Source organism: Cherax quadricarinatus, chromosome 2, assembly GCF_038502225.1.
Source record: "Cherax quadricarinatus isolate ZL_2023a chromosome 2, ASM3850222v1, whole genome shotgun sequence".
Lineage (NCBI taxonomy): Eukaryota > Metazoa > Arthropoda > Malacostraca > Decapoda > Parastacidae > Cherax > Cherax quadricarinatus.
The window spans coordinates 41,249,905-41,266,246 of NC_091293.1; the positions used below are offsets into that span (position 1 = coordinate 41,249,905).

Here is a 16,342-nt window from a genome sequence, read left to right on the forward strand (position 1 = left end):
GCGATTTTGCCGACTTTGACTCCCATTTTAGGCCAATTACCTTATTCCAGTTGACCAAATTCTTAGTTATTTCATTAGTATTACTTCTATTCTATCGATTGAGCACAAGAAATCGCCAACTCAACTGTTTCAACTACAAAATAAAGTGATTGGAAATTAGTAATTTGGCCAATTTATCACTAAGTTCAAAGTATTCTTATTTTAAAATAGGGTCCAGAATGAACAATGCAGGCATTCCTGGTACTAAACTAACATTTTCTCTGTTCATTAGTTACGTTTTCTGGCTTTACAAATGAATTCCATTTTGATTTTTAATTCACATAATGATTTTTTTTTTCGAACCAAAAAATAGAAGATTTACTGTCATGCAATATTGTAACAATTGTATAAATAATAGCACATTTGTGAACATATATTAGACCCACTAGCTGGCGTGTATTAGACATGTGAGGTCATTTGTTTATTCTTAAACATCGGCAAAAATTTAACATTTTCGCTACTTTGAGCTCAGTTTCAAGCCATTTTCCGTACTAAAACCAATCAAAATCATCTCTAATTCTGTAATATATCTACCATTCTATCAAATGAGACCAAGAAATTGCAAATACAACTAAAAAAAACATACGTAAAATCACTGCAAAGTTGCTGTTTTAATCGAAAATTACGGTCTCAGTTTTTTTCTCTCATGCACTGTGCGCTGCAGGATTTGTTTTATGTGGTGCACACATACCGCATAGATCTATTCTCTCATATCTAAGCCCTAATTTACCACTCACAGCTTATCAGAGTGGGCTGAGCTCATGGTGTAGATCTACGATTTGGACCCTCAACGCAAAGCCGTAGATCTATGGCACTGACCCTCAAAGGGTTAATGTATACAGGAGAAGGGGTTACTAGCCCTTTCTCCCGGCATTTCAGTTGCCTATAGCGACATGCATGGCTTAGGGAGGAAAAATTCTGTTTTGCTTTCCCATGGAGAGCTACCAACACTTATTTTCACATAATAAAAATCTTACTTAAGTTTTGAGAACCTCATATATCACATATGAAGAATATTTATCACACGGAATTACAAACGGAAATGGGATTTGCGTAATAGTGAATTTTGCACAAAGTACCTTGCTTAAAGCTTGACAAACCTATACTGTAGCTTACATTGTACAGTGGACCCCCAGTATTCGATATTAATCCGTTCCTGAGAGCTCATCGAATACCGAAAATATCGAAAAGCGAATAAATTTTCCTCATAAGAAATAATGGAAATCAAATTAATCCGTGCAAGACACCCAAAAGTATGAAAAAAAAAATTTTACTACATGAAATATTAAGTTTAATGCAGTAGAATAATTACAATAACAACAATAACAATAGAATAATTGACACTTACCTTTAATGAAAATCTGGTGATGATTGATGGGATGGGAGGAGGGGAGAGGTGCTAGTGTTTAGAAGGGGAATCCCCTTCCATTAGGACTTGAGGTAGCAAGTCCTTTTCCGGGGTTACTTCCCTTCTTCTTTTAATGTCACTAGGACCAGCTTGAGAGTCACTGGACTTCTGTCACACAACATATCTGTCCACAGTGGCCTGTGCCTCCCGTTCCTTTATGACATTCCTAAAGTTTTTCACAACATTGTCAGTGTAATAGTCACCAGCATGGCTTGCAATAGCTGTATTAGGGTGATTGTCATCAAAAAAGGTTTGCACTTTAAGCCACATTGCACACATTTCCTTAATCTGTGAAGTAGGCTACTTCTTCAATTTCTCTATCCCCTCCTCCGAAGCAGTTTCCGCAGGTGTGGCCTCTTGCTGTTGAAGATGATCTAGCAGCTCATCAGTGGTTAGTTCTTCATTATCCTCCTCCACCAACTCTTCCACATCCTCCCCACTAACCTCCAACCCTAAGGACTTCCCCAATGCCACAATGGATTCTTCAACTGGCATAGGCTTCTCAGGGTTAGCCTCAAATCCTTCAAAATCCCTTTTGTCTACACATTCTGGCCACAGTTTTTTCCAAGCAGAGTTCAAGGTCCTCTTAGTCACTCCCTCCCAAGCCATACCTATAAGGTTTATGCAATTGAGGATATTAAAGTGATCCTTCCAAAACTCTTTTAGAGTCAGTTGAGTTTCTGTGGTGACTACAAAGCACCTTTCAAACATAGCTTTTGTGTACAGTTTCTTGAAGTTTGCAATGACCTGCTGGTCCATGGGCTGCAGGAGAGGAGTGGTATTAGGAGGCAAAAACTTGACCTTAATGAAGCTCATGTCCCCAGAAAGTCACTCTGCCACGTCTGTAGGATGACCAGGGGCATTGTCTAATACCAGGAGGCACTTAAGGTCTAATTTCTTTTCAATTAGGTAATTTTTCACAGTGGGGGCAAATGCATGGTGTAACCAGTCATAGAAAAAGTCCCTAGTGACCCATGCCTTACTGTTTGCCCTCCACAGCACACACAAATTAGCCTTGAGGACATTGTTTTTCCTGAACACTCTGGGAGTTTCAGAGTGATACACCAATAAAGGCTTCACTTTGCAATCACCACTAGCATTGGCACACATCAACAGAGTAAGCCTGTCTTTCATAGGCTTATGTCCTGGGAGTGTCTTTTCCTCCTGAGTAATGTAGGTCCTGCTTGACCTTTTCATCCAAAATAGGCCTATTTCGTTGCAATTAAACACTTGTTCAGGTTTCAAGTCTTCACTGTCTATGTACTCCTTGAATTCCTTCACATATTTTTCAGCTGCTTTTTGGTCTGAACTGGCAGCCTCACCATGCCTAATCACGCTATGTATGCCACTACGATTCTTAAATCTTTCAAACCAACCTTTGCTGGCCTTAAATTCAATCACATCACCACTAGTTGCAGGCAATTTCTTTACCAAATCGTCATGCAACTGCCTAGCCTTTTCACAAATGATCACTTGAGAGATGCTATCTCCTGCTTTCTGTTTTTCATTTATCCACACCAATAACAGTCTCTCAACATTTTCTAACACTTGCGGTCGCTGTTTTGTGATCACAGTTGCACCTTTTGCAAGAACAGCTTCCTTGATTGCCGTTTTCCTGGTCACTATAGTAGAGATGGTTGATTGGGGTTTATTAATACAACCTGACCAGCTCCGACACACACACTCCACTTTCGTACTTTGCAATTATCTCTTTCTTCATTTCAATAGTCATTAGCACCTTTTTTCTTGAAGGGTTGGCAGTAGAAGCTTTCTTGGGGCCCATGGTGACTTATTTTGCAGAAACAAGCACCAAAAACAGTGATAATGTGGAATGTACTGAATGTATCCTTAGATGCGCGCACACTGGCTGGCTTGTAAACACTGTCACACATGGGGCAGTTCAGGCCACACGTGGACACGTCTCGTACGAATCGTATCGAATACCGGGTTTTCGATCGGATACCGAGGCAAAATTTTTGCGATATAATGCATCGAATACTGGATTTATCGAATACCGATGCCATCGAATACCAGGGGTCCACTGTAATTAATATCTATTAGCAGGCACTGTCAGTGTTATGGGATAGCTGAATTCAGATGTCAGGTTTTTATAATGCAGTAGAAAAACATATTTTCTACAGCCTCTGCATAATCAGATATTTGTTATATGTACAATACCATATTTTAATTCCAGATATGTCATATGGGAGGTGGCCACACCTATTTGGATTTATCAAGAAAATGGCTATGCAATTGGCTCAGTCTCATTCCACCTGGGTCTCCTTCCAATAAAAATCTAATGGCTTGCCAGGTCAGTAGTTTGGTTATTTGTCAGGGTTAAAGCTACAACTGCACAATTTTAATCTTAAACTGTCCTAATGTAGATCTACGTTTTCTTGCCCAGTGCTCCGAATATTTTGATTTTTTTTTTTAAATGAAGAGCGCATTATTCTACGTGTTTTAGGATAAAAAAAAATTTAGGGTCAGTACTTACTGAGATATAAACCCGTGAAGTTGGCGCTGAATAAACAGGTGTCGGCAACATGGAGTACTGCTGTTTGCTGAAGTGTTGCTAATATACCTTTTTTCTCGTTTTTATTTTAATTTATATAATTTTTATGCTCTAGGTAGTAGGTTGGTAGACAGCAGCCGTCCAGGGAGGTACTACCGTCCTGCCAAGTGAGTGTAAAACGAAAGCCTGTAACTGTTGTACATGATGGTAGGATTGCTGGTGTCTTTTTTCTGTCTCATAAACATTCAAGATTTCAGGTACATCTTGCTACCTCTACTTACACTTAGGTCACACTACACATACATGTACAAGTATATATATACATACCTCTCTGGGTTTTCTTCTATTTTCTTTCTAGTTCTTGTTCTTGTTTATTTCCTCTTATCTCCATGAGGAAGTGAAACAGAATTCTTCATCCATAAGCCATAAGCGACTAAAATGCCAGGAGCAAGGGGCTAGTAACCCCTTCTCTTGAATATATTACTAAATTTAAAAGAAGAAACTTTCCTTTTTCCTTTTGGGCAACCCTGCCTCGGTGGGATATGGCTGGTACATTGAAAGAAGAAAGAAAATTTTTATGTTCTGATCATTACAATTTATAATAGTTCTTGTGATTTCATAGCCAATCTTTGTTCTGACACTAATATTAGTTACTGAAATAGTACTCAAATAGTCACAATCACACAGACAGGTGAATATTTCCACCTGCCTTGGTCATTTACTATTGTCAAGAAATATATACAAAGTATTTATAGGTCTCGGCAATGTTTTAGACATGCTGGAGTATATATGAAACTCTTTGAAGCATGGTGTTATGATGAGTGTCACTAAACTGCTGACAGTGCAGGAATGGAGTGAGTGACACTTGATGATCATGCACTGCTGCAGGGAACCCTGGCTTTATTTGCTTTTACTATTTCACACAAACATGTATGTCTGTCTGTCTGTCTGTCTATCTGTCTGCCTAGCTCTGCTTATCTGTTTTTCTGTCTACCTGTATGCTTCTGTTTTTCTGTCTGCCTGTGTGTCGGTCTTTCTGTCTGCCTGTGTGTGTCTGTCTTTCTGTCTGCCTGTGTGTGTCTGTCTTTCAAGTCAGTAAGTTATTCTGTCAAGTCATTAAGCTATTCATTCAAGTCAGTAAGTCATTCAGTAAGTCAATCATTCAGTAAGTCAGTCATTCAGTAAGTCAGTCAGTCACACAGACTTACATTTACCTCTTTTTATGTGCACAAAGTAACACTTCATTATGCCAGGTTATTTCTTGTCTAATATCTTTGTTTTCTTTGTTAATTCTAAGACTTAAATCCTTATACCTTTTCTTGCTACTTTCAGCAACAATGGTATGCCTGCTGGGTGTCATGATTGCTTAGCAGATACAAGACATAGTAATTAAAAGATCAGATCACAATTCACAAACAGAGCTAACTTGTAGCAGAGAAAGACTGAATGCGTATGAAGTACGAATGCTGGGATGGTGGGGTGATGTCGGGGGGTGGCAGGGAATGGCGGGAGGTCTCCCCTGCTGATCCACAACAAGGCGGCTGCTTGAGGAAAAGGGAATTTTTTTTTCCTTCCCGCAAACTGAACCGTGATAAATTAATTTTACGTGTTTACTCAAAATTGTGACGCAATTCTTCAGTTGTGCTATACCCGAATTGTGCCAAATAAGCTCGTGCTAAATGACGTGTTGTGTATCTTTATACGTATATGCTTCTAAACTGTTGTATTCTGAGCACCTCTGCAAAAACAGTGATAATGTGTGAGTGTGGTGAAAGTGTTGAATGATGATGAAAGTATTTTCTTTTTGGGGATTTTCTTTCTTTTTTGGGTCACCCTGCCTCGGTGGGAGACGGCCGACTTGTTGAAAAAAAAAAAATTATTATTATTATTATAATAATAATACAGTGGTCCCTCAATAATCGTCCGGCTCGATAGTTGTCCTTTTCGGAAATCATTGCGTTATTTCATCCAAACATTGGCTCGCAAATGGTCCATTGACTCGCTAATCGTCTTTCGTCCTGGACGCGTACTCACGCTCTGAGCCGCCTCGGCCTCCCTTCCCAGCCAGTGTGCCATTGTTTACCAGTGAGCAACGGTTCCCTCACTTGTTCATACGAAATATTTCATAATATTCCATTCATTTTAGTACAGTGGACCCCCGGTTTACGATATTATTTCATTCCAGAAGTATGTTCAGGTGCCAGTACTGACCGAATTTGTTCCCATAAGGAATATTGTGAATTAGATTAGTCCATTTCAGACCCCCAAACATACACATACAAACGCACTTACATAAATACACTTACATAATTGGTCGCATTGGGAGCTGATCGTAAACCGGGGGTCCACTGTACTTGCAAGTGCTAAATAAGCTACCATGGCTCCAAAGAAAGCTCCTAGTGCCAAGCCTTTGGCAAAGAAGGTGAGAAATACGATTGAATTTAAGAAAAACATCATTGAACAATATGAAAGTGGCGTACATGTGGGTGAACTGGCCAGGATGTATAACAAATCCTGTACAACCATATCTTCCATCGTGGCCAAGAAAAAGGAAATCAAGGAAGCTGTTGTTGCAAAGGGGGTAAATATGCTGACAAAAATGAGATCACCAGTACTCGAAGATGTTGAGAAGTTATTATTGATGTGGATAAACGAGAAATAATTAGCAGGAGATACTCTTATGACTTCGATTATTTGTGAAAAGGCTAGGCAGTTGCATGACGGTTTGGTAAAGAAATTGCCTGCAACTAGTGATGCGAGTGAATTAAGGCCAGCAAAGGCTGGTTTGAGAGATTTAAGAAGCGTACTGGCATACACAGTGTGATAAGGCTTGGTGAGGCTGCCAGTTTGGACCAAAAAGCGGCTGAAAAATATGTGCATGAATTCAAGGAGTACATAGACAGTGAAAGACTGAAACCTGAACAGGTGTTCAGTTGTGACGAAACAGGCCTCTTTTGGAAGAAAATTCCAAAGAGGACCTACATTACTCAGGAGGAAAAGGCACTGCCAGGACACAAGCCTGTGAAAGACAGGCTGACGCTCATGTTCTGTGCTAATGCTAGTGGGGTTTTCAAAGTGAAGCTGTTACTAGTGTACCATTCTGAAAATCCCAGAGTGTTCAAGAAAAACAATGTTATGAAGAGTAAATTGTGTGTGTTTTGGAGATCTAATAATAAGGCATGGGTCACGAGGGAAATTTTCATCGAGTGGTTGAGTGAAGTGTTTGGCCCTAGTGTGAAGAATTACCTCCTGGAAAAGAAATTGGATCTGAAGTGCCTCCTAGTAATGGACAATGCACCTACTCATCCTCCAAACTTGGATGACCTAATTCTGAAGGAGTTTGGGTTCACCACAGTAAAGTTCTTGCCCCCAAATGCCACTCCTCTCCTCCAGCCCATGGACCAGCAGGTCATTTCAAACTTTAAAAAACTCTACACCAAAGCAATGTTTGAAAGGTGCTTTAACCCTTAAACTGTCCAAACGTAGATCTACGTTTTTTCAACATTTGAAAGTATGTAAAAAAATGAAGATCTTTTCTTTTTTTTACATTTGAAAACGTGTAAAAAAACTTTTATCTACTTTTTTTTTTGTTATACATATTGGAAAATATGTAAAAAAACGTAGATCTACTTTTGGAGCACCACACATGTGAACTTAAATTTGTTTGGACAGTTTAAGGGTTAATGTGACCTCAGACACTCACTTGACCCTAAGAGATTTTTGGAAAGAACACTTCAGTATTCTCCATTGCATAAGCCTTATAGATAAGGCTTGGGAGAGAGTGACTACCAGGACTTTGAACTCTGCTTGGAGAAACTTGTGGCCAGATTGCGTCCACAAGAGGGATTTTGAAGGGTCTGATGAGCCTATGTCACTTGTGAACTCTATTGTGGCATTGGAGGGTTCCATATGGTTGGATGTGAGTTTAGAGGATGTGGAAGAGTTGGTGGAGGACCACAACGAAGAGCTAACCACTGAGGAGCTGCAAGAGCTTCAGCAGGAACAGCAACAGATCGCAGCTCAGAATCTTGCTACAGAGGAGGAGGAAGAGAGATGGAAGAAGGTGCCTTCTTCAGAAATTGAGGAGATTTTTGAAATGTGGAGAAACATCACCCTGAGAAGGATGTTACAAGCCATATCAGCAATTTGTACAGTGACAGAGTCTTGGCCCATTTTAGGAAAGTTTTAAAGCGATGCCAGAAACAGAGCTGTCTGGACAGTTTTTATGCGAGACAGGACTCCAGTGACTCAAGCTGGTCCTAGTGGCATTAAGAAACAGAGAAGAGAAGTAACCCCAGAAAAGCACTTGGTACCTGAGGTGTTGATGGAAGGGGATTCCCCTTCCAAACAGTAATGCAATCTCTCTCCTCCTCCTGTCTTCCATACACGAAGAAGAATTGCCAATGAAGGTAAATGTTATGCTGTTAATGTTTCATTCATCATGTCCCATTGTATTGTTTATGTACTACATCTATATTTCATGTAAAAAATATTTTTGTTTTAATACTTCTGGGTGTCAGGAACGGATTAATTGTATTTACGTTATTTCTTATGGGGAAAATTGATTCGAAAATCGTCTATTTTGATAATAGTCCCACTTCCAGGAACGGATTAAGGACGATAAACGAGGGATCACTGTACAATATAATAATAATAATAGTAAAGTGGACCCCCAGTTTGCGATATTAATCCGTTCCTGAGAGCTCATCGTAAACCAAAATTATCAAAAAGCGAACCAATTTTCCCCATAAGAAATAATGGAAATCAAATTAATCCGTGCAAGACACCCAAAAGTATGAAAAAAAAAAAAATTACCACATGAAATATTAAGTTTAATGCACACAAACTGAAGAAGACATGCACAGTTTGTAGTACTCTACCAACAATAGAATACATGACACTTTCGTTTAATGAAGATCTGGTGATGATTGATGGGATGAGAGGAGGGGAGAGTGTCGAACTTATTGTTTAGAAGGGGAATCCCCTTCCATTAGGACTTGAGGTAGCAAGTCCTTTTCCGGGGTTACTTCCCTTCTTCTTTTTATGCCACTAGGACCAGCTTGAGAGTTACTGGAACTCTGTCGCAGAACAAATCTGTCCATAGAGCTCTGTACCTCCCGTTCCTTTACGATTTGTCTAAAATGGGCCACAACATTGTCATTGTAATAGTCACCAGCACGGCTTGCAATAGCTGTGTTAGGGTGATTTTCATCCATAAAGGCTTGCAGTTCAACCCACTTTGCGCACATTTCCTTAATTTTTTAAAAAGGCACAATGGATTCCACAACTGGCATAGGCTTCTTAGGGTTAGCCTCAAACCCTTCAAAATCTTTCTTAATTTCCATACCAATTCTCACCCTTTTTATCACAGGGTTGGCACTAGAAGCTTTCTTGGGGCCCATGGTGACTTATTTTGTAGAAACAAGCACCAAAAACACTGTGATAATATGGAATGTACTGAATGTATCCTTAGATGCCAGCACACTGGCTGGCTTGTAAACACTGGCACACACGGGGCAGTTCAGGCTACACGTGGACACGTCTCGGACGAATTGCGTATACCGGGTTTTTTAACGGGAACCGAAGCAAAATTTTTGCATTAAAATGTATCGAATACCAGATTTATCGGATACTGATGCCATCGCAAACCGGGAGTCCACTGTAATAATAATACAATATAATAATAATAATAATAATAATACAGTGCACCCCCGGATTAAGACGTCATAGGATTAAGTAATAATTGGATTAAGTAACGTTTTTGCTTCAAAATATTGGCTTGGTTAACTCAGTTCAATTCAAAGTTTATTCTCTATAAGGATTACAATGCTGAGTTTACAGAATTTGGTTATTGTGTGGTTTACATGTAGTAAAATAATAATTACAGAGTGTACCACTAGAACACCTAGCATGGCTAGGCATTTCGGGCAGACTTAAATTAAATCTAAAGTTTAAAATATTACAAAATTATGAGGTAAGTTGGTATTATGGCTAAGTGACTAAATACTAGTTTGTGAGTTTAGCAATGTGAATGCTTTTGTTTTGGCACTATACATAGTTTCAGTATTGGAGTATCACAGGCCAACTTATGACTAGTTAAGATTCATTATTTTGAGATTGAGATTGATATTTCTGTTTATGGTCAAATGGGTGAGTGAGTGTAAGTGTTAACCACCAGGTGGTATTCGTGTAATTAGTTGACAGGGTGTATCAGGGAGATAAGATGTTTTCTGATGGTAGTTTTGAAGGTGATGAATGTGTCTGCAGTTTTAGAATTTTCAGGTAGGGTGTTCCAGATTTTAGGGCCTTTGACATACATTGAATTTTTGTAAAGGTTTAGTCGGACACGGGGAATGTCATAGAGATGTTTGTGTCTGGTGTTGTGCCTGTGGGTTCTGTCGCAACTATCAAGAAAGCGTTTTAGGTCAAGGTTAATATTGGAATTTAAGGTCCTGTAGATGTAGATTGCACAGTAGTAAGTGTGGATGTACTGAACAGGGAGTAAGTTTAGATCTATGAAGAGTGGGGGGGGTGTGTTGCCAGGGATGGGATTTAGTGATTATTCTTACTGTGGCTTTTTGTTGGGTTATTATTGGCTTTAGGTGTGTTGCTGCAGTTGAACCCCAAGCACAGATAGCATAGGTGAGGTATGGATATATAAGTGAATGGTATAGTGTGAGAAGGGCAATTTGCGGCACGTAGTATCGTATCTTGGAGAGGATCCCAACCGTTTTGGATACTTTTTTGGTTATGTGTTGGATATGGGTGCTGAAGTTCAGGTTGTTGTTGAGGTATAGGCCTAGGAATTTGCCCTCATTATGCCTGGCAATTAGAGTGTTGTCAATCTTAATGTTAATTTGCGCATCTCCTGCTCTGCTACCAAATATAATGTAGTAGGTTTTGTCAGTGTTAAGCATAAGTTTATTGGCTGTCATCCAAGTCGATATTTTGATCAGCTCCTCATTAACAATGGTGTTGAGGGTGGCAAGATTAGGGTGAGAGATGACATAAGTCGTGTCGTCAGCAAAGAGAATGGGGTTCAGGTGTTGAGATACGTTTGGAAGATCATTGATGTATATGAGGAAGAGCAGGGGACCAAGGACACTTCCCTCCCGAATGTCTCTGCATGCCGTGAGCGGCCTAGACACTTCATGTATAACCAGTGTGCCATTGTTTACCAGCCAGTGAGGATGATTCCACATGTACCTGCTATACATTTTCTATTATTCCATTTTTTTTTATGTGCTTGTAACTGCTAAATAAGCCACCATGGGCCCAAAGAAAGCTTCTAGTGCCAGCCCTTTGGTAAAGAGGGTGAGAAACATTATAGAATTCAAGAAAGAGATCATTGCACAATACGAAAGTATAGTGCATGTCTCCGAGCTGGCCAGGTTGTATAACTAACCCAATACAACCATCGCTACTATCTTGGCCAAGAAAAAGGCAATCAAGGAAGCTGTTGTTGCAAAAGGTGCAAATCTTCTTCTTTCAACAAACCGGCCGTATCCCACCGAGGCAGGGTGGCCCAAAAAGAAAAACAAAATTTCTCTTTTCAAATTTAGTAATTTATACAGGAGACAGGGTTACTAGCCCCCTGCTCCCGGCATTTTAGTCGCCTCTTACAACACGCATGGCTTACGGAGGAAGAATTCTGTTCCACTTCCCCATGGAGATAAGAGGAAATAAACAAGAATAAGAACTAAAAAGAAAATAGAAGAAAACCCAAAGGGGTGTGTATATATATGCTTGTACATGTATGTGTAGTGCGACCTAAGTGTAAGTAGAAGTAGCAAGAGGTGCCTGAAATCTTGCATGTTCATGAGACAAAAAAGGACACCAGCAATCCTACCATCATGTAAAACAATTACAGGCTTCCGTTTTACACTCGCTTGGCAGGACGGTAGTACCTCCCTGGGTGGTTGCTGTTTACCAACCTGTTTTGTAAGCATATTTGCACCTAGAGAAAGGTGCAAATATGCTTACAAAACAGAGATCCCAAATACTCAAAGATGTGGAGAGATTGTTGTTGTTGTTGTGGATCAACGAGAAACAATTATCAGGAGATACTGTTTCGCAGTCAATTACAGTGGACCCTCGACCAACGTTGGCATCGTCTAACGTTAAATCCGACTAGCGATGCATTTTAACGCAAAAGTTTTGCCTCGACTAGCGCTAAAAAACCCGACCAACGCTATTCGTTCCATTCGAGACGCGTCCACTTGTGGCCTGAGCGCACCTCACTTGTCTCGTGGGTGCCAGTGTTTACAAGCCAGCCAGCCACCGCGGTCCCATCCAAACATACAATCGGAACATTTCATATTATCACAGTGTTTGTAGTGTTTGCACCTGCAAAATAAGTCACCATGGGCTCCAAGAAAGCTTCTAGTGCCAACCCTACAGCAAAAAGGGTGAGAATTACTATGGATATGAAGAAAGAGATCATTGCTTAGTATGAAAGTGGAGTGCGTGTCTCCGAGCTCGCCAGGTTGTACACAAAACCCCAATCAACCATCGCTACTATTGTGGGCAAGAAAATGGCAATCAAGGAAGCTGTTCTTGCCAAAGGTGCAACTATGTTTTCGAAACTGAGATCGCAAGTGATAGAAGATGTTGAGAGACTGTTATTGGTGTGGATAAACGAAAAAAGATAGCAGGAGATAGCATCTCTCAAGCGATCATATGTGAAAAGGCTAGGAAGTTGCATGACGATTTAATTAAAAAAATGCCAGCAACTAGTGGTGATGTGAGTGAATTTAAGGCCAGCAAAGGTTGGTTTGAGAGATTTAAGAATCGTAGTGGCATACATAGCGTGATAAGGCATGGTGAGGCTGCCAGTTCGGACCACAAAGCCACTGAAAAATCTGTGCAGGAATTCAAGGAGTACATAGACAGTGAAGGACTGAAACCTGAACAAGTGTTTAATTGTGGCAAAACAGGCCTGTTTTGGAAGAAAATGCCAAGCAGGACCTACATTACTCAGGAGGAAAAGGCACTCCCAGGACATAAGCCTATGAAAGACAGGCTTACTCTGTTGATGTGTGCCAATGCTAGTGGTGATTGTAAAGTGAAGCCTTTATTGGTGTATCACTCTGAAACTCCCAGAGTGTTCAGGAAAAACAATGTCCTCAAGGCTAATTTGTGTGTGCTGTGGAGGGCAAACAGTAAGGCATGGGTCACTAGGGACTTTTTCTATGACTGGTTGCACCATGCATTTGCCCCCACTGTGAAAAATTACCTCCTGGAAAATAAATTGGACCTTAAGTGCCTCCTGGTATTAGACAATGCTCCTGGTCATCCTTCAGACTTGGCAGAGCAACTTTCTGCGGGAATGAGCTTCATTAAGGTGAAGTTTTTTGCCTCCTAATACCACTCCTCTCCTGCAGCCCATGGACCAGCAGGTCATTGCAAACTTCAAGAAACTGTACACAAAAGCTATGTTTGAAAGGTGCTTTGTAGTGACCTCAGAAACTCAACTGACTCTAAGAGAGTTTTGGAGAGATCACTTTAGCATCCTCAATTGTGTAAACATTATAGGTAAGGCTTGGGAGGAAGTGACTAAGAGGTCCTTGAACTCTGCTTGGAGAAAACTGTGGCCAGAATGTGTAGACAAAAGGGATTTTGAAGGGTTTGAGACTAACCCTGGGAATCCTATGCCAGTTGAGGAATCCATTGTGGCATGGGGAAGTCCTTGGAGTTGGAAGTTAGTGGGGAGGATGTGGAAGAGTTGGTGGAGGAGGACAATGAAGAACTAACCACTGATGAGCTGCTAGATCATCTTCAGTAGCAAGAGGCCACACTTGAGGAAACTGCTTTGGAGGAGGGGATAGAGAAATTGAAGAAGTTGCCTACTTCAAAGATTAAGGAAATGTGTGCAATGTGGCTTAAAGTGCAAACCTTTTTTGATGAAAATCACCCTGACACAGCTACTGCAAGCCGTGTTGACAACCTGTACACTGACAATGTTGTGAAACACTTTAGGAATGTCATAAAGGAACGGAAGGTACAGGCCTCTATGGACAGGTATGTTGTGCGACAGAGGTCCAGTGACTCTCAAGCTGGTCCTAGTGGCATTAAAAGAAGAAGGGAAGTAACCCCGGAAAAGGACTTGCCACCTCAAGTCCTAATGGAAGGGGATTCCCCTTCTGAACACTTACACCATCAACACTCTCCCCTCCTCCCATGCCATCAGTCATCACCAGATCTTCAATAAAGGTAAGTGTCATGTAACTGTTCATGTCTTCTTCAGTTTGTGTGTATTAAAATTAATATTTTATGTGGTAAATTTTTTTCTTTTTCAATACTTTAGGGTGTCAGGAACAGATTAATTTGATTTCCATTATTTCTTATGGGGAAAATTAACTCGACTAATGATAATATCGATTAACGATGAGCTCTCAGGAACGGATTAATATCGTTGGTTGAGGGTCCACTGTATATGTAAGAAGGCAAGACATTTGATTGATGATCTCATTAAAAAAAAAAATGCCTGGAACTAGTGCTCATATTGGTGAATTTAAGGCCAGCAAAAGTTGGTTTGAGAGATTTAAGAATTGTAGTGGCATACACAGTGTGATAAGGCATGGTGAGGCTGCCAATTCTAACAAAAAAGCAGCTGAAAAATATATTCAGGACTTCAACAGGTACACAGAGGCTGAAAAATTAAAACCCCAACAAGTGTTCAATTGTGACGAAAGAGGCATGTTTTGGAGGAAAAGGCACTTCCAGGACACAAGCCTATGAAAGACAGGCTAACTCTCTTGTTTCATAGTAATGCTAGTGGTGATTGCAAAGTGAAGCCTCTACTTGTGTATCACTCTGAAAACCCAAAAGCATTCAAGAAAAACAGTGTCGCCAAGACTTATTTGAGGGCAGACAGTAAGGCATGGGTCACAAGGGACATTTTCTTTGACTGGTACCATGACGTGTTTGGTCCCAGTGTGAAAAAATACCTCCTGGAAAATAAATTGGAACTCAAGTGCCTCCTGGTAATGGACAATGCTCCTGCTCATCCTCCAGACTTGGAAGAGCGAGTGGTGCCGGAGTTTAGCTTCATCAAAGTGAAATTCTTGCCCCCTAATACCACTCCTCTCCTCCTGCCCATGGACAAACAGGTCATTTCAAATTTCAGATAACTACACCAAAGCAGTGTTTCAAAAGTGCTTTGAAGTGACCTCAGATACTGATTTGACTCTAAGAGAGTTCTTGAAAGATCACTTCAGTATCCTCAGTTGCATAAACCTTATAGGTAAGACTTGGGAGGGAGTGACTTGCAGGACTTTGAACTCTGCTTCAAGAAAATTGTACAATTGAATGTGTACAAGAGAGAGATTTTGAAGGGTTTGGGGATGACCCTGAGGAGGTTATTGTGGCATTGGGGAATTCCATGGGGTTGGATGTGAGTTTGGAGGATGTGGAAGAGTTGGTGGAGGACGACGATGAAGAGCTAACCACTACAGAGCTGCAAGAGCTTGAGGTGCAACACCAACAGACCACAGCTCAGGAATTTCTTAAAGAGGAGGAGGAAGAGAGATGGAGGAAGGTGCCTTCTTCAAAGATTAAGGACATTTTTGCAAAGTGGACTGAAGTGCGAACATTTATGGATGAAGATCACCCTGACATAGCTGTTGCAAGCTGTGCTGGCAACATCTACAATGACAAGGTTGTGTCCCAAGTTAGGGACACAACAAAGACATGCCAAAAACAGAGCTCTCTGGACAGATTTTTGGTTTGACAGGGGACCAGTGACTCTCAAGCTGGTGTTAGTGGCATTAAAAAACAAAGAAGGGCTGTAACCTAGGAAAAGGACTTGGTACCTTAAGTCCTTATGGAAGGGAATTCCCCTCCCAAACATTAGTATGCCTTCATCCTCTCCCCTCCTCCCATCTCATCACTCATCAGTAAGTCTTCAATAAAGGTAAGTGTCATTTTAGTATTGTTTATTCTGTATGTCTCATTGTTTTCTGTGTAGGAAAATGCATATTTCATGTAAAGAAATTATTTTGTTTAATACTTTTGGTGTCTGGAACAGATTAATTGGATTTCCATTATTTCTTACGGGGAAAATTAATTTGGTTTAATTCAGATTCGGTATAAGACACAATCTCTGGAACAGATTAATTACATTATCCGGGGGTCCACTGTATTTTCAAAGTACCTTTTACATATCAATTAGATACATCCACTTAACAGACTTATAAATTATATACAGTTTATATATGGGGAAGTGGAAAAGAATCTTTCCTCCGTAAGCCATGCGTGTCATATGAGGCGACTGAAATGCCGGGAGCAATGGGCTAGTAACCCCTTCTCCCGTAAACATTTACTAAAAAAGAGAAGAAGAAAAACTTTATAAAACTGGGATGCTTGACTGTGCATGGATGCAG

General features: G+C 40.4%; 1 protein-coding gene across 2 annotated transcripts in view; it reads left to right on the forward strand.

Annotated features, from left to right (window-relative positions):
- LOC128706601 (PR domain zinc finger protein 15) overlaps positions 1-16,342 on the forward strand; it is a 132,752-nt gene that overhangs the window by 27,038 nt on the left and 89,372 nt on the right. For both annotated transcript variants that reach the window (XM_070087941.1, XM_070087931.1), the window contains one exon: positions 3,642-3,758. In XM_070087941.1, the coding sequence (XP_069944042.1) occupies positions 3,642-3,758 (117 nt within the window). The remainder of the gene's footprint in view (positions 1-3,641; positions 3,759-16,342) is intronic.